Source organism: Styela clava, chromosome 2 (genome assembly GCF_964204865.1).
Source record: "Styela clava chromosome 2, kaStyClav1.hap1.2, whole genome shotgun sequence".
Taxonomy (NCBI): Eukaryota; Metazoa; Chordata; class Ascidiacea; order Stolidobranchia; family Styelidae; genus Styela; species Styela clava.
In genome coordinates, this window is record NC_135251.1 from 4,819,183 (window position 1) to 4,845,927 (window position 26,745).

Sequence of the window (26,745 nt, forward strand, 5' to 3'; positions counted from 1 at the left end):
ATATTTGCTCATGTCAGTCATGACTATTCATCCAATTCGCCATACTTTTTGCGGTGTGTCCCACTTGATCCACGTGTCCCAATAGGACCAATTGTCACACTTATGCCACGTGTCACACTTGAACCACGTGTCCCAATAGCACCAACTGTCGCAATTATTCCAGGTGTCCCACGTGTCGCACTACAGAATCAAAGGTGAATAAATCGTGCATCTAAAGTCAAAGAATGATTTTGGATCAAATTAAACGCAGACGAAAATTCCCGCACATGCAAAATTTCTCTGAATAAACATTTTTTTTGCCTCGAAACGAAAGCACTCAAATAACAAGAGAGCTATGCTATATATGAATGAATAAAAAGACACGTAGCGCCACATAATTTTGATGACGTCATAGCAAAAATTCTATCTTTGACAACTGAAAATTTTAAAGCATTTGGTCCAGTATTCAAAGAGAAAAGCGATTTTTTCAAAACGATACAAAGAACAACATAACAACAAAATGATCGTTATGTCCATTACGTGTCCAATAACGATATGATGGAAACTAGTGGAACACGTTGTACAAGTGTGGAACAAGCTGAGTTATCTGGGGTCGTGTTTACTTATTGACTTGTTAGTCAACATTACCACTTGTTATTGGTCAACATTACATTTTGCAATGCATAAAAAATTCCCAGTATATGGTACAAATATAAACAAGAAAGTCATGCTCAAATATATGGACACGTAGCGCCACATGGTGGCCTATTCGGGTGACGTAATGGCCGAAAAAATACGAACCCCATGCAGCTCACCGGTATATTTTGAAATAAATAAAAGTAATAGCCTTGTAGCAAAAAGTTTAATCTTTAAGCAATAAAAATTTTAAAGCAATTCGTCAAGTAATCAAAGAGAAAAACGTTTTTTTTTTTTTGTGACAAAGAACATCAAGAACAAGAATTGGAACAAGAACAACAACATAATATTTAAACGATCCATAGGTCCATTTACTTGTCCAAAAATGTTTATGTAGACAATGGCAAATAGTTCAAAGGCCGCGTTAGTGAACTTTGCTGTTTTATATTGCCACCTAGTGTATATCTGGAAAACATTTGCCCACTGAGAACAACAGCGCGCACAGCTGTCCTTCTGTCGCATTGATAACCTATGAGTATGAACTTGTTGTAATCACAACTACATAATCTGAAAATGGTTGAATGGAACGTGATTATACTGTAGAGTGGTTAATGCAATCGCTGTCCGGTTACAGGGACTACCATGAAAAGCAATTAATGAATGCATGCGCATGAGAAACTTTGATTTTCGACCTTTGAACTTTTGCATCAATTTCATCTTGATATAGTCAATCCCCGTATTTCCCAATTATTATTACACGTTCAACCACATCTACTCTATTCTGCATTTGAAACCAATAACCGGTTGACAATTCCCATACCTGACATGGATTCGCCATATGTTCATAGTCCAGTTTATTTTATCCATCCAGTTAAAAAAATAATATACAATGTTTAAATGAATAATATTGAATACACGTTTCACTGAGGATGGGGAGTCGCGGGGCCACAGCTGGTTATCAAGCGGCGACACCCAAGGTTCGGATATCTAATTGAACAATAGTAAGTTGATTGTCAAGTTGTCTCTTCCCCAGGATAAATCTTAAAGTCCCGGATATGAATGAAAAAAGTGTGTGAAAAAGTGTTGACCTGTCAGATGCCACAGGTATATGCGCTTTGTACGAATAACTGGCTCACTATTCTCATACCCATCATGGACTGGTAAGCAGACGAGACACCGTGGATCAGCATATGAAAAAGTTGCCTAATCAGCTTTCATCTCTTCTGGGATAAATATGTAAATTCTATCCTTTAACCATCAAGTGCATGCATCTAAAATAAAATGACCAAGTGCATGCATCTAAAATAAAATGACTGGCCATCAACCTCGTACCGGACATACATTGGTAACAAGACCAGGGCCGTGGTTAGCCATATGTCCAAGTTGTCATACCTTTTTTCCCCAGGATAAATATGAAAGTCCAAGATATGAAAAGTAAATGTTGACCTATGAGATGTCGAAGCGCTTTGGCCCATGAAAGTCACATACACGTACAAGGAGGAAACCTTATGCTTGTGCAATATGTGGAAAATGTTGTTCTAAATGGAGTAATTTGAAAAGTCACATACAAATCCATCGCAAAGAGAAACCTTTTGTTTGTGGAATAGGTGGGAAAAATTGTTCTACATTAAGTAACTAGAAAAGTAACATACAAATTTATATCAATGAGAAACGTTATGTTTGTGGGGTATGTGAGAAAATTTTTCCACATCTAGTAACTTGAAAAGTCACATACAAATCCATACCGAAGCGAAACCATATGCTTGTGAAATATGTAGTGAAAGTTGGTTTTACATAAGGTACTCAACAGGTCACATACAAATTTATATCGAAGAGAAACCTTATGTTTATGGAATATGTGGGAAAAGTTGTTCTACATTAAGTAACTTGAAATGTCACATACAAATCCATACTGGAGAGAAACTCCATGCTTGTGGAATATGTGGGAAAAGTTGTTCTACATTAAGTAACTCGAAAACTCACATACAAATCCATATCGAAGCGAAACCATATGCTTGTGAAATATGTAGGGAAGGTTGTTTTACATAAGGTACTCAACAGGTCACATACAAATTTATATCGACGAGAAACTTATGTTTGTGAAATATGTGGAAAAAGTTGTTCTAAAGGGAGTAATTTGAAAAGTCACATACTTAATCCGTCTCGCAAAGGGAGGTTTTGTTTGTGGAATAGGTGGGAAAATTTGTTCTACAATAAGTAACTTGAAAAGTCCCTTATTACGTCCAATAACGATATAGTGGAAACTAGTCAAACACGTGGTACCAAGTATGGAACAAGCTGAGTTATCTGGGGTCGTGTTTACTTATTGACTTGTTAATCAACATTAACACTTGTTATTGGTCAACATTACATTTTCTAATGCAATGCATAAGAAATTCCAACTATATGGTACAATTATAAACAAAAGAGTTATGCTCAAATAGATGGACACGTAGCGCCACATGGTGGCGAATTCGGATGATGTCATGGCACACACAAAAAAACGAATCCCATGCAGCTCACCGGTATATTTGAAATAAATAAAAGTAATACCCTTGTAGCAAAAAATTTAATCTTTAAGCATTAAAAATTTCAAAGCAATTGGTCAAGTGATCAAAGAGAAAAGCGTTTTTTTTTTCTGTGACCAAGAACATCAAGAACAAGAATTGGACCAAGAACATAATATTTAAACGATCCATAGGTCCATTTACGTGTCCAAAAATGTTTATGTAGACAATGGCAAATAGTTCAAAGGCCGCGTTAGTGAACTTTGCTGTTTTATATTGCCACCTAGTGTATATCTGGGAAACATTTGCCCACTGAGAACAACAGCGCGCACAGCTGTCCTCCTGTCGCATTGATAACCTATGAGTATGAACTTGTTGTAATCACAACTATATAATCTGAGAATGGTTGAATGGAACGTGATTATACTGTAGAGTGGTTAATGCAATCGCTGTCCGGTTACAGGGACTACCATGAAAAGCAATTAATGAATGCATGCGCATGAAAAACTTTGATTTTCGACCTTTGAACTTTTGCATCAATTTCATCTTGATATAGTCAATCCCCGTATTTCCCAATTATTATTACACGTTCAACCACATCTACTCTATTCTGCATTTGAAACCAATAACCGGTTGACAATTCCCATACCTGACATGGATTCGCCAGATGTTCATAGTCCAGTTTATTTTATCCATCCAGTTAAAAAATAATATACAATGTTTAAATGAATAATATTGAATACACGTTTCACTGAGGATGGGAGGTCGCGGGGCCACAGCTGGTTATCAAGCGGCGACACCTAAGGTTCGGATATCTAATTGAACAATAGTAAGTTGATTGTCAAGTTGTCTCTTCCCCAAGATAAATATTAAAGTCCCGGATATGAATGACTTCAGATGCCACAGGTCCATGCGCTTTGTACAAATAACTGGCTCACTATTCTCATACCCATCATGGACTGGTAATCGGACGAGACACCGTGGATCAGCATATGAAAAAGTTGTCTTATCAGCTTTCATCTCCCATGGGATAAATATGTAAACCCCATCCTTTAACCATCAAGTGCATGCATCTGAAATAAAATGACTGGCCATCAACCTCGTACCGGACATACATTGGTAACAAGACCAGGGCCGTGGTTAGCCATATGTCCAAGTTGTCATACCTTTTTCCCCCAGGATAAATATGAAAGTCCAAGATATGAAAAGTAAATGTTGACCAATGAGATGTCGAAGCGCTTTGGCCCATCTAACTGGCCAAATATTCGCTTACTCGACGTGTACGGGCTACAGGAGAGAAATCTTACGCTTGTGCAATATGTCTGAAAAGTTGGAAGCCGAAATTTACATACAAATGCATATCGAAGAGAGAAACCTTATGTTAGTGAAACATGTGGAAAAAGTTGTTCTACGTTAAGTCATTTGAAAAGTCACATACACGTACAAGGAGGAAACCTTATGCTTGTGCAATATGTGGAAAATGTTGTTCTAAATGAAGTAATTTGAAAAGTCACATACAAATCCATCTCAAAGAGAAACTTTTTGTTTGTGGAATAGGTGGGAAAAATTGTTCTACATTAAGTAACTATAAAGGTCACATACAAATTTATATCAATGAGAAACGTTATGTTTGTGGAGTATGTGAGAAAAGTTGTTCCACATTAAGTAACTTGAAAAGTCACATACAAATCCATACCGAAGCGAAACCATATTCTTGTGAAATATGTAGTGAAAGGTGGTTTTACATAAGGTACTCAACAGGTCACATACAAATTTATATCGAAGAGAAACCTTATGTTTATGGAATATGTGGAAAAAGTTGTTCTACACTGAGTAACTTGAAATGTCACATACAAATCCATACTGGAGAGAGACCTCGTGCTTGTGGAATATGTGAGAAAAGTTGTTCTACATTAAGTAACTTGAAATGTCACATACAAATCCATACTGGAGAGAAACCCCATGCTTGTGAAATATGTGGGAAAAGTTGTTCCACATTGAGTAACTTGAAAAGTCACACACAAATCCATACTGGAGAGAAACCTCATGCTTGTGGAATATGTGGGAAAAGTTGTTCTACATTGAGTAACTTGAAAAGTCACATACAAATACATACTGGAGAGAAACCTCATGCTTGTGGAATATGTGGGAAAAGTTGTTCTACATTGAGTAACTTGAAAAGTCACATACAAATACATACTGGAGAAATATTATACCATAAAAGTCATGCCATAATAAACATGTGAGTTACCAAATAAGGACAATTTTAAGTAATCAAATTTTGATATTTATTTAGGAGGGTAATCAGAGTAAAATTCCTTAGCTTTAACTATATGATAAACGATGGCCTCCCGTCCAAAAACTAACCCAGGTGAAGGGTTACTAGTAAAACATTGGTCGATTTCATCGACCACCCTACCAGTTGAATTCAGCTATTCTCTTAAACAAAATCAAACTTCACGAGATAAGAACAGCACTTAGCTCACAAAATTCTAGTTGTAGGCAAGCAAGGTCTTGTGCATGGAGCCCGGTTCTATCACACTGATTATTTATTATACAGATGCTACAACAATTAACGGAATACCACGCAGAATCAAAAATAAATTAAAATCATAAACATTTTTCGACTAGAAATACTCAATAATCGAAATATTACACATTCAAGTATAAGAACCAATGAGAATTTCAAAAATGAATTCTCATCAGTTACTACTATTCGCTTTATACAGAACAAACAATTAGACTGATTGGGAAAGCGAATTTGCATGAAAATATCCATTTCTAATGGGTATTTTATCCTCAATGTCATACTCAAAAATCCGAATCGAAAGACAAAAATTAGAAATAATATCCACTCGACTTGTCTGTAAGCTCTCAGAATATAAATTTTTTAAAGATTGCAATCAATAATGAGCTGTATATCATCAGGTTTGAGACATCGCACACAAACAGCACATTCAGCTTGAAATTACACATCGATCAAGGACAATGGTTCTCAAACGTTATGTGCTTATAGACGGACTCTTACGCCTCTCTGAGCCAATTGCAGTTCCCCACAATTTTTAAGACTGTAACGGATTTTCTATAAGGTGATTTAACTTTTCATCCACATATATTGTTTTTGGTAATTTCAGTGGTCCCACATACTTCCACTCATAGATCAGTCTCCTTTATTTCTGAGCAACTTGGCATTTTGGCAACTTGTGAATAATTTTTCTGTTATTTATATTTTTAAATTTAGGGAAATACATGTGAAATTTCATTTTCTGACTATTTTTATTTTTTTTTTCAATTTTCAGAATTTAGAGAAACACACGGAGTTATAGAGAATAATATAAACTAGAAATGCTGATTGCGGTGCATGAAAATTTGAAAAGCTGACTTACACAAAACAAAAAAAATGAAAATTCGTAATAAGCATTGCAAAACAGGTCATTGTAATATTCTACAAGTGAATGTAGAATCTACATGTATCACTATTATAATAATGCACATCTCTTGTTATTTTTCATAGATTAGGGGCAAAGGTACAATTGAGCTACCGACTTTTCGGAACACAATATCAAACCACAACACTGAGCCAAAAATCAATCACTCCAGTCCAACTGTTATTATAACAGTCATGAAATGCATAATTTATGACGGGTTTGCCGAATCAGAATATCATAAATTTATAGGGATGTTTTGAAATATACACAGAAATAATAGATATCAATAGTTGACAATAATTCAAAAATATAAGAGCGAAAGGTAATAATGCATTTCACAACAAAAATTAATAATAATTCGAACAATGGCTATTTAAAACGAGTTACGATATAGGTTAATACCTTGGATTTTTTTTTATTTATATTTTTATTGATTTTTATAGTTTTTATTATTTTTATATATTTTAAAATTCAAGCAAAAATGTCGAGTGGCAAAGTAAACTGATATACAGCAAGAATAAGTACAGCAGTTGTCAATTATAAGAAAAAACTCAAAACCTGACCTAAATAATGAAAGTTGTTGACATACCATAAAATTATAATTACACAAAAATTTCTGAATGAGGGCGACATAAAAACAATACACATGATATCTGGAAAAGCTTAAAGTGAGTTTGTTATGGCTCACTAAAAATAGTATATAAGAAGCTGAAGCATTAATGCAGCACCCAACCTAATTTTTAAAACTAATAGGAAATAATAATAAAAAAAAATATGGAATGACAAGAATTTGTATGAAAAAACATGCAAATCTGAATTTGGTGCAGAATTTTACAAAATGCTCTGAGGTCAGTTCAAGAGGTCAAATCTTGTGAGGGATGACCTGAATTGCCGAAATCGTTGCTGAAGGGTGGAGCATATGACTAAGAGTCAATTAGTATGTTTTCACAATCCAAGCCTATGCAAAATCAGCATATCACACGAAAAAAAAAATTATAAAATTTTTCCCTCAATTCTACTATTATTGGACTAGACTATCTAGTCTTTAAGAGTTATTATTTCTAATATTTAAGCCTTTCACTACATATGCATGTCCATAATGTGTTGCAGGATACCACAGGATCATTCGGCATTAAGTCTGAGATTATTGGAGAAATTTAATGTTGAATATACGGCATTAATAGTAACATGTCAATGAAACATTTCTATCTTAGCAATGTCTTTAGAATGTGGTCAGTTTGGGAAACTTCTCAAGATCATCGGCATCTGAAAAAAAAAAAAATTTTCATCTAGATGACTCTAAAAATTGTGCTCAGTAGAGAAATATCATAACAATTTTCTATGTGATGTTCGAATAAGGCATTAGATTAGCAACAATTACAAATCTTGAATATTGTTTGTTAAAAATGAACTCGAGGAAAAACCTGGTTGAATTCCTGCAAATATAATAATATGTAATTGATCGTCCGCAGATATGTAAAGACCACATTCAAAAAACGAAGGCAATTATTCACAGTACAGTGAACATAGCAAAAATAGGAGACAAAATGAGTTATTGTTTCACCCAATACACTGGTTCTCAACCAGTGGGCCATGTCCCGCTGCTGCGCCACGAAAAGATTTTGAGGTGGGCCACAGAACCATTAAAAAATGTAAGTTTTATTTGTATCACTATCTATAATTTTGATCGTAGTACCAATGATTGATGATGTTGTTTTCTGCTACTGAATGGTAATTTTCATTCTAATTATCAAAGGTTGCGAACCACTGATCTAATATGACTCCACGAACTATTTCGAGAATATAAAAGACAAGAAATCAAGTTTGCTGTTTTAGTAAATGGGATTTCACGTACCGTCATCACATTCATGTTGTATTGGTTTATTCCATTGCTTGGTTTCCACCTACTGCACCAGCTTCTTCTTGTTCATTTTGCCCCTTAAAAAAATTTCAATTTTACTATCTAGCAAATGTTTTTTTTTTATTACCTGCCATAAAAACGCAGACAAATATCATTCAAATTTAGGGATTATATATTTCATATGGCTTAGTGATTGAATATCCAACAGTTTCTGGTACCCTGGTATAGCGAAGTTCTAATATGCATAGTGACATCACATTTTGGGGCTTATTATCAACATGAATTAGGATAGGTTTTGCACATTTATCTCGGGGGAGGAAAAGCCGATAACACTGCTTAATCATATGACGAACCACAGCCTTTCGTCTGGTTATCAGTCTATGTAGAGTACGGGGTTAGTTAGTCAATATTTCCAATTGCATGAACTTGATTGTGGAGGAAGCCATAAATGACCAGCGGTTACGTGAAACACCCTACAGCGCCGAAGACTCCAGCAATCCTCTCACACTTAATTATCCCTCACATGATTCGAACCTGCAAACCCACAGACTAATCAGAGGTGTGTTGCTGAGTGTATTCATAACACTTAGCACAATGCTACACACTGTCTATTACATCGTGCAGGTCTGTAGGAGATGATTGAAAACATACATATGAATACTTTGAAAAATAGTTGCGGAAAGTTGAAAATAAATATTACTCAAATCTTACTATTTGCTGATTGTTATGATTTTCAGGTAGATGCAGATTCCCAATATGTGCTCCAGCAAAGTTGACAGGTGGAGGTCCTCCTCCCTCTACGAATATAAGAATAAAAAGATGTTTAATGTAGAAAGTATTTATTATAATGATTGCTTTTGGTCTTAGTATAATCAAACTGAAGATGGTCTTATGGTGAGTAGGTTCTCAAGATAATGCACAGCTAATGTAAGAAACCTATGATTTTATGAATATTGAAAAAAAATTCGAAAAATAAACTTCAACTTTACATCCTACAAGGGGTTACCTTCTACTCAGCTTGAACAAGTGTTTCTCAACCTTTTTTATATCGCAGCCCACTTTCACAGAGAATTTTACTTCGTGGACCACCTTTATTAATGTCTTTTTCAGAGGCTAAAATAAGTCGAGGTGCCGAACACACAACACAAAGAACAGACAGAATTTTACTCAATGCAATACCTTAGCTCAGTCAATGGCTGAAAAATCCTTTTTAATTCTGTCGTGGGCCTCCTAAAACAAAACCTGAACAAGACGATAACAAATTTTTGAGGAACCACTAGCTTAGGGAGCAGAGACATGACAAGGAAATTATGAATCACTACCAGTATCACTTACCTAAAGGGGCTAATGGAAAATCAAAGTCTTGCATTTCATGCAAAACGTCATTTTTCAAAACTCTGCAAATGATGAGTCTTTCAGGATATTCTTGCAAATTAGGAAGAAGATGAAATGTTAATTTATGTCTCTGGGATGTTAGAAATATTCTGTCGCAAATGAATTGTCCGTGGGGCATATTGAATTGTAAATCTTCTTGATCAATCTGTAACTCGAGGCAAAGTCTGTCACCAGTTTTCAAAGCGAATGGATTGAACCAAATCGGAGCAAGACGTGCCCCTAGTTCTCTGTAATGTGATCTGATATTGGTTTCAGCAGTCTCACTTTTCTCAAAGAATGTGAAATGAAACTTTTTTTTGTTATGTATATAGAGACAGTTGTCCACGATAACCTCTTGCTTACCAATTAGCCATTTTAACCAATTCATGGCGACAGTAAATAGACTAAACTTTCTGCATCGAAATTCTATGCTGTTATTCTCTGTGATTCGATCAGGTTTAATAATGTCCCAGTCAGTTTTACTTGAGAAATGTAATATGTCAATTTTGTCTTTTTCCAGCCCGACGCACCATGACTTGATTTGCACGATCACATCTCTGAGGAATTCGGAATCTGCGCTGATATCGAAATTTGGTGTGATACCAATGTATTCTTCGGGACATAGTGAATTGTCAATTACAACCGACATCCAGACCTTTGTTTGTTTGTTGAAAGTTTCCTCTGGAAACGTGACTTTGCATTCATTCAGTCTTATGGATCCGCCGGCGACTTCAACGTTTACGACTAAAAAAAAGAGATTTCTTGTATATTGCGACAAAAAATAAATTATAATGTTGCCGATGTTATCTAAAGAACCCTTCCAATGTCATTAGGACTTCCATATTTATCCCAGGAAAAGGGAAGTAGACTTGACGTTTCAATCGTATGTCGAACCTCGGCCCTTGTTCGATTACCAGTCCATGTCGAGTATGGGAATAGTTAACCAGTAATTTGTTTCAGATGCAGGAAGCCCATCAGGGAAAGCGGTTCATTGGCTACAAAATGAGAGATTGCTGATTACTGCAATAAAACGTAAGAAGTAGCTCGAGCAGGAAATGGGTATTTAGACATAAATCAAAGCAGGCTCATCTCTAATTTCACTATTGATTGAACATTTTGCGCAAAGAAAGCAAAATATAGAAAGGGCTTGCTAACACTGGAAATGCAACAAAATATTTGTTACCAGAAGTTACTAGAGTAACTAGTTTGGAAACAAACTGGTAAAACAGGTATTCAAAAACGTTCAGGAATAGAAAAATAATTAGGTTTCATAAATCCAGATTTCTTGTATGACCATAGCACGATATATTACCATGTATTGCAATTAAGGGAAGGGGGGAGAGGGGGAAGTTGGAGCCAGTGAAGGTTTCTGCATAATTATTTTACGTATCAGTTTGACATGGTACAGTCAAACGCAGTAACCAAATCTTGAATCCCCACAAACGGTAGAGTAAAAACACTGTGCCTTGGTCAACGGATATAAACCATTTTCGTTTTAGAAACATGCGAGGCCATTTGGAACCACTGATTTTATGCCAATGAGCTGTCTTCCCATAAAAATTACACAACATTGATATATATGGTAAATTGTATTTAATTGATTTTTGCTATTCGAAAGACTTGCTTAAAATTATTTTCTTGGGTTCCAAGTAAAAGTTTATATGGCTATTGTTCGGGTTTCGAATGCGTGAATTACTAGAGTCTCCCCAACACTGCTACCAAGGCCCACAGATGAACGATTAATAGGTGATAGGAACAACATTGTCGGACGCAAATTGCACCCCTAAGTTGTCAGAATGAAAATGCTTGATAATTTTATAATAATGATTGATAATGGAACGCCACCATGTAGATACACTCACTATTTATTAGAACAACAAACAAGTTGAAATATAATGTTGCTACTTCTCCAAATGATTAATGGCCATAACTTACATTTGATAACATTCTTTGACTGTGTTTTTATGCCAGAGTTTCCCCATTCATCATTAGCCCAGACTTGGAAACGATATTTTTTACCAAGTGTAGGTGACTTCATTCTATACTGCGGAACCTCTGTGGTGTGAGTCTCTCCAAGTTTCACATCATCACAGAAGATTTCTATGTTGTATAGAACGTTTCTGTCAGTTACTTCATTCCAAGTCAAAAGAATGTCAGATCCACTTCTTTGAGATGAAACATTTTCAATTTGCGGCAAAGCTAGAAATAAAATAGTGAGTTAGTAAATATAGTAATCAGTAATTTATTTCTTCAACATGCTGAAAGTACAAACTATACATACACAAATTAAAGGAAATATAAAAAAGTCACATTTCAGGGTGAAAGGAGATGTCGAAAACCAATACTGGTTATCGAGCGACTCCACCCTTGGGGAAATCTAACAGAAACCCGATGAATATAATAAATCCAACTAAATATGTTATTTGATAAATAAAATCAAAAGCAATAGGTACGTCAAAGCAACACGGTACATACCAAACAATCACTGTTTTAACAAAAAAAAGTCGATTCCATGCACCACCTTCTACTTACCATGAAAATAAAAGTGCGAGACCAGACAGTCTCAAAGTGTTGTTTTGGCGATGTACCGTAAAAAGAGTAGGCTATAGTAAAGGGCATCAAACGTTTGATTGTGTGCATATATACCATCAAGTGTACAAGTAACAAAATAATGACACTTTTATGGCAGGAAGACCCCTGTAGTATTTACCCTAACATGATACTGTGTACTAACAAATATTTTGATGCTGGAGTCAAAGGAATTACGAGGACATGGATATTTATGAGGCCTAAATATGTATAACCTGCTATTGCAAAAATTCTGTTCTAGATGCTTCAATTTCCCATAATTCATTAGTTTCATATTGCACAAGTTACACTCTGAAATCATAATATATTTCAAGTTAAAAAATTAAATTTGTTTACATTTATGCTCGTGCAAAACACCAAACTACTTTCGAATTTGTACTTCAGGCCAGTCCAAGCTTGCAAAGTTGGAGGGCTGTAATTTTAAGAATTGAAGGAAATACTGAGAGTTTACTTACGTTAAAAATATTAAAGAATGATGATTTACCGATCTAATTAGCTCATTGTTATGTTGCATGGATGATGTTTTCTATTTCAAGGAAAATATGTAAAGCGTTTAGTTAGCCTTAAGTTCTTCCAAAATTACTTCCACAGAAGTACAGTGGTATTATCCAATTTTGTAACGTCGCTTCAAATTATAATCTTTTGAAACAAATATGAACACCAGTGACTGTGGTTTACAATTGTTGTGGGCAAGGAAATACGTTTCCTTCCAGTTTTCCTCTGTCACATTTCTTTTAACACTAATTTTATGATGAATTGTTATGTTTGACTATTTTTTAAAATGCAGTGTAAATCATAGGTTCTCAAAGTGCTCCGTACGGAGCCCCAGGGCTCCGCGAGAGAAACCCAGGGGCTCCGCGAGCTATTCGGTTACTTTTCAAAATACTGACTTGGCTAATTTTGTAACTGTTCAAAGAAGCAATAACAGCTTTGATAAAATTGGACAACAATATAGCCTCGAAATATGGCAAAAAGGCGGAATTAAAAAATGACATTATTTATAAGTAGGAGCACAGCCAGGATTCTTAAGAGGGAGGGGTTCAAAATTGGAATTGGAAATTTCTACGCAACATTCTTCATTTAAATTGCATTTAAAGTGTCTTGTCGTAATAATTCTAATTGTGCTCATGCCTCATGGTCACTCACGTTTGATTCGAGATTACTATTAGGATTACTAAAATGAAAGAATACTATTCTAAAACAAGAGAGCTACGCACAAATATATGGACACGTTAGACCAGAGCGAATCAGTCTTTACCGGTACCTTTGACGCTACCGGTACCCTCAAAAAAGTTCTGAATTTCCAGTAGCAAGAATTTTGCCGAATCAAAACGTACAGCCAGTCATGACACTGACTAAAATCCGTGTTCCCATGGATAAAAAATAATACAGCAAAATTTTAGACGAAATATCAAATTTCATAGAATTCACGCAAAATTTTGAAATAAATGAAAGTAATAGCCTTCTAGCGAAGAAATTAATCTTTAACCACTGAAAATTTCAAAGCAATTGGTCCAGTATTCGAAGAGAAAAGCGATTTTTTAAAAACGTGTCAAAGAACAAGAACAACAACAACATAATATTGAAACGATCGTTATGGCCACTAAACGTGTCCAATAACATAAAATACCCAAGGTCTGGGCAAAATATGAACGATTGTAATTTATTTTATTGCATGCGGCTAAAAGGTACAACGCATGCACAATTGACTGTGTTTCGATTTCGCAGTTACTATGATGAATAACCAAAGTAAACATAAAACTAAATTTTGTGATTCACAATGTCTATAAAAGTCTGCTGAAACAACACTTATAGTGTTATCTCCCATTTAAGTTTCAGTTTTAATATTTTAGAATGCCGCTTTCCAATCAAGAAATTCGAGTTGCGGATTTCCCTCTTTATTAATTATTATTTTTAGTATTTCGTCGCCGATGACTATAATATGATAACATGTTTTTTTACATTGAACTCATAATTCCCCACGAGAACAAAAAAGCAATTATCGTTGTCATTGTGGAACAATACACGTATATGTCAATGGAAATTTTTGATTTAGGAAGAATAAACATCGGCGTAAAGATGTTTAAGGTTTAAAACACGCCATACTGACGAAAACAATCGGCGATTGTAACAAAATGCAATCGCGCGCGTTTCTTAGCGCCTTTTAAGTCTTCCAAAAATGTCAAAAGGGAAAAGATTCGATCCCTAATTTATTAATATGTTTGTCAAGTGTCAAATTTATAGCTTTAGTATATATAATTTATCTTTGAAATTTAGATTCATTTATGACTTGAATTAACCCTATTAAAAAGGTGTTGCATTCAAATTAAGTAAAGTACTTTTAACTTACTCAGGAATATTAATTGGAAAGTAACAATTTTAACATTTATTTTGGGGCTCCGTGAATAATGGTCAACCTTTTCAAGGGCTCCGCAACATCAAAAGTTTGAGAACCCCTGGTGTAAATAACCTAGCGCTATCGCCAAAGAACAATCAAGTAAATCAAAGTTGGGATTTGGGGACCTAGCCTAAAAAAACTGACTGCGCGGCACAAAGACCGCTCTGCGTTTCCCCGCTGCTATCACACGGCCCGCTAAAATATAGGCACAAAATGTTTCTCTAAATTAAGAGGCTGTTGCGAGCTTAAGGTGTGAAATTGGGATGAAAACCCCAAATCCACTTATCTAATCTGTCGGGCCCTGTCTGCCCAAGACAATTTATTTCTCTCGAAATTGTTCTGGGCGTCGCACGAAATGTGCCATACCAGGGTTTGGACCACCCTGTTATACTTAATTAAACGCAATCACACAAATATTACAAAAACCATACTGCTCATAATATTTAAGTTTATGGACATGTGGCAGACTTACCATATAGACTTAGTTCATCTTCTTGTTGAATGTCTTCTAATTCAGTTGTAGGGATTTTGCTTCTGAAAACAAAGTTTATGTACATAAGAAAACAAAGTAAATTTTCTTGACTGAATTTTATTTTATTGGCAAAGATTTTCATGTTTATCACTTAAAAATCACTCAAAATTAGGTATCAAAGCTATCTTAGCTATAACTACATTTAGTGTAAGATTTCAAACTCTTCATAACGCAAAAAATGCCATAACATTAGTCAATTTAGTGACGTTAGTGATATAACAGTATCTCAAAAGATTTTTCTGATTAATTTCATGACGAAATATCATCGAATGCGATTTTTTGATTACACTCCAAATTCGACTTGGGCTGCTATAGACAATGAGTTTATTTCGTCATGCAAGAAATCAAAATAAATTATATTCAGGGACGAAGTAATATACAGGAAGTCACGAGAGGACAGAACTGGTCATAAGGAGTCTGAGACACCAAGATTCCAAACGAGTCAAAAATAAAAATTAATAGTATAAAAGAAACAATTGACACTAAGAGAAACTTTAGTCTTTCAAAAAATGTAACACAAAGTATGTATTGTAAATCCTAATAGGACTTATATATTCATCCTGAGGGGGGTTGAGGAAGGCGATAAGGCGGGTCAATAATATGGGAAGCCACGGCCTTCTGTCCGGTTGCCAATCCATGTTGGGTTTCAGATTAGTTAGCCAATATATATGATTTGAAAAATAAAAACTGCATAGAGAAAAACAATCGAGACACACCAGTCTTTTTGAAGACATGAAAATTATGAGCAAAATTGTTTTTAAGATTCAATTTTTGCAACTGCTTTAGGCTTATCTGGGCAAAATCTCAAAACAATAAGATTTTATAAAGATATTGTATTACAACCATGACGAATGTAAATTCAGGATACCACATTGGTCTGAACAAGGCTATGAACAAATCTATTGAGTTGAAGTGAAACTTGTTCCATAGATAAATTCAGTCAGACAAAGAACGAGTATTGATGGTAAGGATAATCACAATTAAGACTCAAATATGAAACAAATATTTCCAAGATCATTATTTTTTAATTATGTTAATGATTTATCTGACCTTGAACCTCCTTCTCCATCTGAAGTTCTTCTCCTCTTCTCACCAGTAGTTCTAGATGAAGTATCACCTTAAAAAAATTTGAATTACCACTTTGCGTACCACTTTGCGTAAGAAAAGCCATTTATTTATATGAAGGATAAAATAAAGTTTCATATTCTTCTTAATGTTGTTCAGATTTTTCAAATTTATAATAATTTATTACAGTTCTAAATGAAAATCATTACATTTTATATTCTGTGTTATGACACTAACAATTGTCTTCTGGTATACAATATTTTTCATAATTAGCAACTTCAATTAGCTATTTAAACATGAAGTCTTATACATAGAAATCACTGAAGTAATGACTTAACGGCGCTCCCGTGGTATGTGTACCAGGTTAGGGTGAGGCCATAATTTCATTCCAATTTTCCTTATATTAGTTCTATTAAGAGTTCGGGGACTAGCCAAGTGACTCCCATAATATTTGTAACTGAAATTATGGCCTAACCCTAACCTGGTACACATACTACGTTTCAGCGACCACCATCTTGGTTCGCATACTACATGAGTACCGACTTAACTATGCTGCAAATGCTGTTTATATGAATGTACGGCAAAATCAAAATTTCAGAAATGAGAATACTTCAATATTAAAAAGGTAATCAAAATGGCAAAAAAGGAAATGGTGGTCAAAATAAATACTTTTACAGAGTTTCATTACTAATGTTAACAACCAATTATTTATTCTGAATTTATAATATCGGTAATATAATAATAATAGTTTGACTAGATTAAATAGTTTAATTTGTTTAAATAAATCATTCGAAGAATTATATTAGCTAACCTAAAATATGAATAGAGGCTTCAATCCACCTCACTCACAAAATTTATTATCGTTTTAATATCAATGCATTCTCTTATTTGTATGGCATGATATTCTCTTTTATGTAGATATTTTATTCGTACAAATTTCATTAAAAGCATAGTCTATCCTAAAGAACTCATGGCTCCGTTGCCACATGCTAAAGATCTTTATTATAGTCATAATCAATACAAGAAAACCGCTTGCAGGAGTAGGAAAATTTGCAGACTGTGTCAAACCAAGATGATTATGGTCTTTCCAGGTTTTGTAGCTTTTAACGTAAGATTGCAATCAGATAAATGCTTTGTTTTCAGTGAGTGTGGAAATAATGTAAAAAGTAAGTTACAGAAATAGTATTGTATTTACGTATTTATCCTGTCGGAGAGGAAAATCGATATGACAGCACAAGCATATGGCGTACCACAGCCCCACGTCCGCCTACCAATCAATTTTAGGTATGGCACTTAATTAGTTATTTGTTATCAAATGCATGGACTGATGATAGAAGAAGCTGTATCCAGCCAGTGGGTAATTGGACAACACTACGACAATGTTCCGTAATCCTATCAAATATAAATATCCCTGGCAAAGATTTAACTTGCAAACCCTCGGAGTGTAATCATAGGTGCGATGGCAAGCATATTCCTAACAATTGGAACCATGCGCCATACTGCCGCATGTTTGGATTCCATGGATTGTTGGAAAAATCCAGAATTGCTGGAACCCAATGTGATAATGGTGTGGCGCTAGTTTTTTGAAGTTATAGTCATTATATCATTGAATAATTACATAGTTCTAGCTAAGTTGTTATCAGGGCGGCATGCTGGACTTATTTAAATCAGACTCGAAACTGCCTGACCAGATGAAACACTTCGATGGGCTGGATCAGGCCTGCGGACTGTGAATTGCCTAGTCCTGGTATAGAGGAAAGAAAGGTAGTTGCAATCTAGGCAACTTAGTCATACAGAACAATTGGTGTCAGTGTTTCCTTTAGTAGAATGAAGATTCTATTATTTCATGAAATCTTCAATGCCTTATATTACTAGCTCATAATGCTAAATTGATTAGTTTACAATGAGGGTGGCCTAGAGTGTTGGCCAAAATAAAATATCTTCTGATTAAAATAGAACACTTCAACCGTCCTGAACTTTCGAACCTATGTTTTTTTTTAATGTTTCATATCCTGTTGAAGATCAGCACAAAACATTTATATCGCCTTATTTGCAGTAGTGGTTTATATTCAAATTGAAAGAAATTTAAGTCTGGAATAGTTTTGCAACTTGAACATTTGGGCAAATCTGTTGCAAATCCCAATCTAATCTACAATCTAATCTACAAAACATTTTCAAGTATAGTGTTCCGCTTACTGATATCAATTAGCTCTTAAGCTGACTGTTCAAAATGACCATGTCTTAATTATTTGCCACTTTATTGTTAGAATACAAACATGACCTGGGCGCGCCATTCATAATAATGCTAGAATGACCAACAGAGGAGAAATTTTGCTACTTGTCTAATTGGAGAGCTATATATGAAAACCCTCTCTTTGGGTGCCAGAAATAGGCATCGTCCTATTTGGAAGGTCGACTTACTAGCTGGAAAATATGGTAGCTGTTTTTGTTGTTTAAAGGGAATAAGCAAATCACAAAGCTAAAAACAAATATTTCAACTCAGAAACAGATGTGAGAGCGTGTGACTCCTTATTTGTAGCAACAAAACTTTTTGAAAACCTCTTGCTCATGACAAATAGACAACGCATGCAAAAGATTCCGATTTAAGATTTGGCCCATCAAGCCATTTAGTGTGGACAAGTCAACACTCAGATTGTTTCCCATCAAGCATGAAATCCTAATCCGACAGTTTATGTTGACAGTTCTGACAAAGCTGATCTTAACAAACTATGCAAGAACTCAAAGTTTCCAATGTCCCACTGAACTGTTATATAAATGGGATTCTTTGTTGTGGGAGTTTTTCAATTCTTTATGTTTATGGAATAACTAATTTTTTTGTCTGGCCTAGCTAGATGTCTGAAGTTGGTTATATGGCCCATCGGCAAAAAATGTTGCACACCCCCTGTATTATTCAACATCTCAATGGTTCAGCACTTCCTCATAATTATAAGCATTTAGCTCAGCCCAACGCCATCTGATTCTATTAATATGGCTGACTTACTATGCTGAGTTGGCTTTGCAAGTTCTTCCGTTACTTCTTTATCTGATTGTTCTGCTTCTTCTTCAGACAGTGGGAGTTCACTTCTGAAGATAAATTGGAGAATGCAAATGTATTAATTTTGATTCATTGGTTAAAATAACAGCCCCTATTACTCGATTTCAAAACCCTTCTCCCCTCACCCACAGCGTTAAAGATTGTGCACCAGGTAAGCTGGTGGGCATGGGCCTTAAATCAAAGATTTCTAACCTGTGATAGATAATAAGTTAAACACTTTAACCACTAGGCCAGAGGTTCCCACAACGCGAAAATTAACAGAATTGTGTTAAACATAGCTGAAATATGTTTTTTACATATTGTAATTATTATAAATGTTTTATTATTTCTCACTTTAAATGATGTGTATATGAAGATATATGCTTATCAACAAGCAAAGTTGAGCAATTTGTCAACTTGACATCAGATTTTAATGACTCATATGAATTTTGTTCAAGCACCTGTTTGAAATGGCCACAAGTGCAACCTCCTATCTCTGCAAAGCTGGGTTCTCAGCAGTGGTGTCAATCAAAACAAAATACCGGTTACGATTGGACATATAGAGAGAAATGCATGTACATTTTGAGTATAACATCTCGCTTTGAAAAGATGTGTTCAGAGCAACTGCCGCATACCTCTCATTAAATAAATAAGTTTGAATGTTGTTAATGGCATTCCCTTTCCTTCAGGCGCACATATTGACAAACTTTAAAAAGCATAAAATGCATAATAACGATCACAAAATTCAGTTTTATCCAAAGGCAACAAGTTTCATGTACGTGTACCACGATTTTTTCCCTGATAATTTAGCGCCGTATGAACATAAAGTTTGGGAACCACTGCACTATGACATCACTATCCTTGACAATTGAAATATAGGTGAGCATTATATATCATACAAAGTACTGTTATATCTAACCTGGGGCTTCCTACTTCTTGCAAGGTTTCCACATTTTCTCCAGTATTTTCAAAACTGTCATATGGTGATCCTGAGAAAGAATATGTAACATCGTTTATCAGAAATTATGATAGAATTTCCTATTTTAACTGAAAAAAAGGTAAATCAATAATGCGGCTTATACAGTGAACCATGGCCTCTCATCCGGTTACCAATGCATGGTTGGGAATGGGATTAATTAGCCAGTTAATTGTTTCAGATGCATGGACTTGATGGTGAAGGAAGCTCAATCAACCAGTGGGCACATGAACCACTATTTGACGACATGAAATTCAGCAAACCTCTCGCACTTAATTATCCCTAGGATCCGAAACTGTGAACCGAGCAAGATAATCAGATTGGTATGCCAAGCATCCATCCATAATAATGCTCTGCAACCAAATGTAACAACTTGGAAACAATTTATATTTTTCCATGAAATTAATTTTGAATATCCGAGATTTATATTCAATCATATCACACTGAAAAAATTCTTCGATTTTTCCATATTTATAATAAACAATAAAAATACAGAATCTTTTCAAGGAATCACAATAGGCTATATAACATGTTGCAAGATGCTGTTGAATGATATGCCAGTTTCAGCAGCAAGAAAGTATATTTATTTAACATTAAACCCCTCAAAAAATTAAAAATACTTGATGACCATAACTAAAATACTTGATGGCCATTACGTACTCATTATACCATAGCACCACTCAATTTCAAAAACAAATTTACAACTTACCAAATTCAGCTTTTGAAGTTGTGGTCGGAAGTTGTTTAGAAAAAACATTAGTTGTAGCATCTGCTGAATTGCTTTGACTTTTGAGTTTTTCGAATGGACCGAACTGAATTTCTAGTTCCTGTAATGAATAAAGTTTTCACACAAAATTAGCACTAAGGACGCAGAACAATATTTAAACAGACAATGGTATCTAATGATTCCAGTGCTAAAATTTGATGCATTTTTCCATAAAACCATACTATATAAAAGTGCTGCTTATTTTATCAAGAATTCTTCCATTTATTGAAAAACTTTCAAAATTTGCATACTTTATCTTATCTTTGATAACTCACTAAACTGACAGTCTAGTGACTTGGTAGTTCATTAAAATAAGAATTATTGTGAAAAATTGGTAAATTCATTTCAAATTTAGACTTTTGCTTGGTGAACACAAATGAATCTTGATACAAAACCTTGATATTGTAAAATTTTTGTTATTGATTTCATTTGATAAAAAAATTAAAATTAATCATCTATGCAGTAGAGCAAGATGAATGATATATTTTGGGAACTAAAAAAATGTACTATGAAATTGTTCTTTTTATTAAAGCACAAATAAACATAATTAAAATATAGCAAATATTGAATATGTGCAACACAATCACATTGACTGCGATGACATTATATTTTAATTACTCCTTTAAAGAATTGAGATGACGCCAATAGAAATACCATACGCTTCGATGAAACTTTGAAGTGTTCAGTTCAGCGTGAACAATTTAGACTTGCAGTTTATTTCAGTTTTTACGCAAATCGTTGATTTTATGTCTGTCCCATATTTTACATTTAGTTTATCTCAGAAAGAATTTCAAACCTCAGATCTAATTTCATCCAATTTATTCTGTAATATTTCTTTATCTTCATCTGCCATTTCCCATCCTACCAAATCCAACCTCTTTTTAACATTAGGAAGCAGATTTGCAACTGCAACAATATCTTCATGGTTTGCAATACGATTTTCACCCAGATATTCACCCAAATCCAACCAATCAATCTGTTGAAATAAACAAAAACAAAAAACAGTCAGACGTGAATAAAATATATACCAGTCATATTCATCATAGTTTGCCAAACCCATATTATTCATATTACACAGAAATGCATTGTAACATTAAATACAGCCTGGTGCTAGAAGTTGGGAGTTTTCATCAAGGGAGAAACAATAGTTATCAAAATTCAATGTTTTCGCTGTGTAGCATTTTTTGTGGTGAAATCAATTGTATTTCACAAATTGCTAACATTTGTAATCAAAAAACAAAATTGTAAAATCATTGTTAACACAGTGCAACACAGTCAAAATTGAAATTTCAAAAACAGACAAGCTTTTGTGACATTAAATACCTAGCCGGGTGCCAGAAGTCAAAGGTTGTTTTGGAAGGTAATTTATTGATTCTGTACTAAAGACTAAAAGTTAAAGTTTGTCACAAGGTTTGTTGTGAATAGGCATGATTAATTCATGTCCCAAAGGCCTAATTAACCTGTCTCATTAATATTTACTAAAACACAACGGGACATTCGAACATTTATGATATCAGAATTACTCCTTCCATTGTAAATGTCAAAAGAATCATAGCATTAATAGTGCTTCAATCAGTGTGACGTACATATACAGCTTAGAATAAAATAGAATGGGAATCGCATGTCAGTGAGGAGAACGTTTAAGTACGGTCTAGTAAATCCAGAGGAGCAAGTCAATGTAAAAATAGAGACTACAAGCACCATTGAGCGTGGTAACCATGACAACTGCTCACCCGGGGCACTGGCAGCTGATTAGATTAGGTACGGGTTTGAGTTTTCAAGGATGCATAAGATAGGATTTGCGAAGTGCAGGCGTGTATAAAATGTTAACTAATTAATTTACCCATTTGATGAGAAGAGATTATGAAACATGAACCTCGTACTGTCATTGTGCTTGAGTAAAAGATGAGTACCATAACTCTGTGTGAAATTATTAAGATTAATGATTCTAATCAGTGAATTGAATATTCAACGAAATGCGGGTAACTATAAAGACTATAATATGAAACAGTTATTCAGGGGTTACGCAACAAGCAGGCAATGAAATGTTTAACAACAATCGGGAATAGTGTAGAGGTGTAACCATTCAAAATAAAGGTACTTGTAATGCACAAAATATAACGTTTATTAACAACTTAGCATAAAAGCACTAACTAACTGATTTGAGATCAAGGTTTATTGTACATCTATGGCCTGGAAATTATTGTTTTGAATGTCATAATGCACCCAATATTATATATGGGTGATATCCTCAGAACACTCCTATCTATCCCATGGAATATGTCCATGCAATGGTACCAATTAGCAGAGAAATACACTATAAAACTACGGTAATTATAGAATGAGATTTAAAAAGTCACAAATCACATAGAACGACTATTCCAGGTACTTACGACTCAATAGTTATGAATCTGGTCATTTGTTTAGCTGAAAATGGCGAGAAAATGGAATACCAACACGACATTAACTGGGAGATGTGGCAACAGCAGATTGGTAAGAGGAGAGCATGAGTTTTTTATATTTTGCTATTCGGAAATTCGGTTCCCTATTCGGAAATTTGGGTGGCTCCGTCAGGTAACTATCTAATTTTAATAACACATATAAAAATTTCTAATAGTTCATTGATAATTGTAAAATTTATCGTTTTGCATCTTATAGGCCTACTGTTTTTTAATATAAAATTTGACGACAGTGATACATCATAAAAGGCTGACCTAACTCTGAATGGCCTTGGGGTTGTAGGTCAAAATAATTGCATTCAATGAAGTGGTAGCAATTGGCATTAATACACAACATGAAATTCATATTCAAATTCGACAAATTTGGTAAAAATCCGCATTTAGAAAGTTGACCCACCCTTGTAACTTTGAATATATAGCCTGGTGCCAGAAGATGGAAGTTTTTATCAAGTGAGGATAAATAGATATCAAAATTCAATGTTTCAGTCAAGTGACAATTTTTTTGGTCAAACCGATTGTATTTCATATCATCAGAAAAGAAGGGCAATTTCGCGTATTTCACACAATCACAGAACAAGACTCAACAGAACCGTATTGGTCAGAAGAATTGGTTATTATGTTTTTCAAACAAATCTTTGAATAAACAAGTAGGCCTGAAAACCAGTCTTAAAAACGATAAACTTAGAATTGTAGAGGTTTTTCATAAATTTCATCATGCAATCCAATTTTGGGTTATGAAAGTGTAAAACTATAACATATTAAAAAATCAAAATTTCCTCCAACCCTTGTTAAAACGTTAATCATGTCATTATTATTGTGTTATACCTCTGTGTTTCCCAAGGATGATTTGAAAGCTTGTAGTTGATCTGATGACAGGTTGCAGCTGAAAATGCCCAAGTGTTTAACACAGGATCGATTGGAAAGTATTTGTCCAACTGATGATAAACCTTCAACTCCCATGTTTGTGTTTTCATGCAGGTAAAACTTCATGATCTATAAAGAGACAAGAATAATTTATAAACCATAAAATCCATAAATGGTTCTCTACTGAGTGAGAAATAAAAAATTATGAACTTCTAAAACTGAAAGTAGTTTTCGATACAAAATATACCATTAATATTTCATAGAAAATACGGTTGAATTTAAAAACAAAATCTGAACTACAAAACTAGACATATCAGAATTAAAATCTGTAAATTCGGAATAGTTGAATCCCATGTTAACAACTGCACAAGATGAAATAATTGAGCAATTATGAAATCCTTGAAACTCATAGAACAGAACAAAAATATTGTTATATAAAAACAGTCACACTCGCAAGTATGAATTTCAAATTTCAAAAGGCAAAAAATGTTTTGACCTGCCTTTGCTCAATATGAGATAACAAAATTCCTAAAAAGTTTAGCAATTTCTCGCAGTTTTTGCAGGCAAGTGAACATATAGTAAACATAGAAAAATTGTAAGCTCATACTATAGCTTAAAATACAAAAAATTTGAAAATCAAGTTTTGTTTTTTCACTTTAATACAAAAATCACCATTGGGTGAAATAGCGATCGGATCGTTGCTGCAAGCCATGTCAATTGGACAAAAACTCAGCTAATTCTGTGAAGTTTCATTGAAAATATTTCTAAAAACGTTTTAGTTCCTGATCAAGCATATTCATTGTGTACAGCCGTTTTCTATTTGGAAATTTGGGTGGCTCCGTCTGGTAACCATCTAATTATTTAACACATATGAAAATTTCTATAAATGGTTCTTTACTGAGTGAGAAATAAAAAAAAAACAAGCCGGTAGGCACCCAGGATCTCCGCTGCTGGTTGGGGCCCGCACCTAGCTACTTATTGCTATCCATAGAAACTTGAGGATCTTTAACTGTGGCGCGATTAACTAAGTGAGCAAGTTGGTTAAAAAGTCCAATTCATTTTGAACGCTGCGCGTTTTGTAGACATACTTACGTGACTGATATGCGGTGACTAAAAATTGGAAAAAATCATGTTCATCCCTAAGGCTTCTCCAGTTTATGGAGTATCGAGACCAAAGACGACTTATTGGAAAGCGTATTTTACTGTGCAGAAGGTAGCGTTCTTGAAATTTCAAATTTCAACTTAGTTAACAATTGATTGGCAATGAGCTGGGAAAAAAATGGAAATTTCTCAACGATCGGCGCGTTATTCGTCGTTGTCATTGAAACGAAACCTCCATCCGGACTTTCTATGAAACGCACAATACTAGGGTGACATGATAACCCACGTGAGAAATTTCATCCCGATTGGTCCAGACAGATACACAGACACAACGACTGATAATAAGAGGGTCTCCTAGAGCAGAGTTCCATTATGAACATTTACAAACTGGAAGTGGTTTTTCGTGGAATTTTTAGGTTTTGTTTTAGACCAGGGTGGTCCAAACCCAGGCCCGCGGGCCAGATGGTAATCAAAAATCGCATTTGGTGTTGTTTCGTCATAGAATTAACCAGAAAAATCTTTTGGCATATTGTTATATCACCAATGTCACTGAATTGAACAGTGTTCCTAGGCGACTAGCAAAGTTGAATGATGTGCTTGGCAGTCTAAATTGTTATCTGGATTTCTATATTTTTGGTCACGAATATATGCTAACAATTTTGGTATCATTGAAAACTAAAATCGAATTAGCTTAGTTGGCTATGTCTGATAACTAATATTAATGTCATGGCCTTACAATAAAATTCATGCCGGATGTTTTTTGCAGCCCGCCTGAACAGTATTACAAAAAATGCTGCCTATATGTCAGAACATTTAGTGATTACCCTCCTGTACCTCACATTTGGTAATCAATCAATCTGCAGTTATTTATTTGTAAGTTATTTTGCAAACTCACGAATTCAAACATATTTTTAACTGATTTTTTTTTTTTGGGGGAGGGGGGGTACCACAATGCTTGATTGATATGTCGGCAAGTTTTGTCAGTGACAAAAAATATAATTTAAAGCAGCATTTTAGAATCTTGTGAGCAATGAGCATTTTCAAAAGTTAAGATTTTGCTTTAAAGTCCTATAGCTGTTCAAAAGCACTTACATTTGCGAAAACACTTTTACCGTTATGAAAAGTTTGAAATCTTACACTAAACGTAGATATAGAAAGCCTTATGCTAGAAAGCCT

At 34.6% G+C, this 26,745-nt stretch overlaps 1 protein-coding gene across 1 annotated transcript in view; it reads right to left on the minus strand.

Annotated features, from left to right (window-relative positions):
• Positions 1 to 8,431: 8,431 nt before the first annotated feature.
• The window catches only part of LOC144431019 (uncharacterized), a 29,055-nt gene continuing 10,741 nt past the window's right edge, over positions 8,432 to 26,745 (minus strand). The window contains exons 3-12 of the mRNA XM_078118969.1: positions 21,942 to 22,121; positions 21,089 to 21,206; positions 20,323 to 20,392; positions 19,371 to 19,453; positions 16,355 to 16,421; positions 15,245 to 15,306; positions 11,721 to 11,984; positions 9,747 to 10,529; positions 9,123 to 9,208; positions 8,432 to 8,488 (exon numbers count right to left, since the gene is read on the minus strand). Coding sequence (XP_077975095.1) covers positions 8,432 to 8,488; positions 9,123 to 9,208; positions 9,747 to 10,529; positions 11,721 to 11,984; positions 15,245 to 15,306; positions 16,355 to 16,421; positions 19,371 to 19,453; positions 20,323 to 20,392; positions 21,089 to 21,206; positions 21,942 to 22,121 — 1,770 coding nt within the window. The remainder of the gene's footprint in view (positions 8,489 to 9,122; positions 9,209 to 9,746; positions 10,530 to 11,720; positions 11,985 to 15,244; positions 15,307 to 16,354; positions 16,422 to 19,370; positions 19,454 to 20,322; positions 20,393 to 21,088; positions 21,207 to 21,941; positions 22,122 to 26,745) is intronic.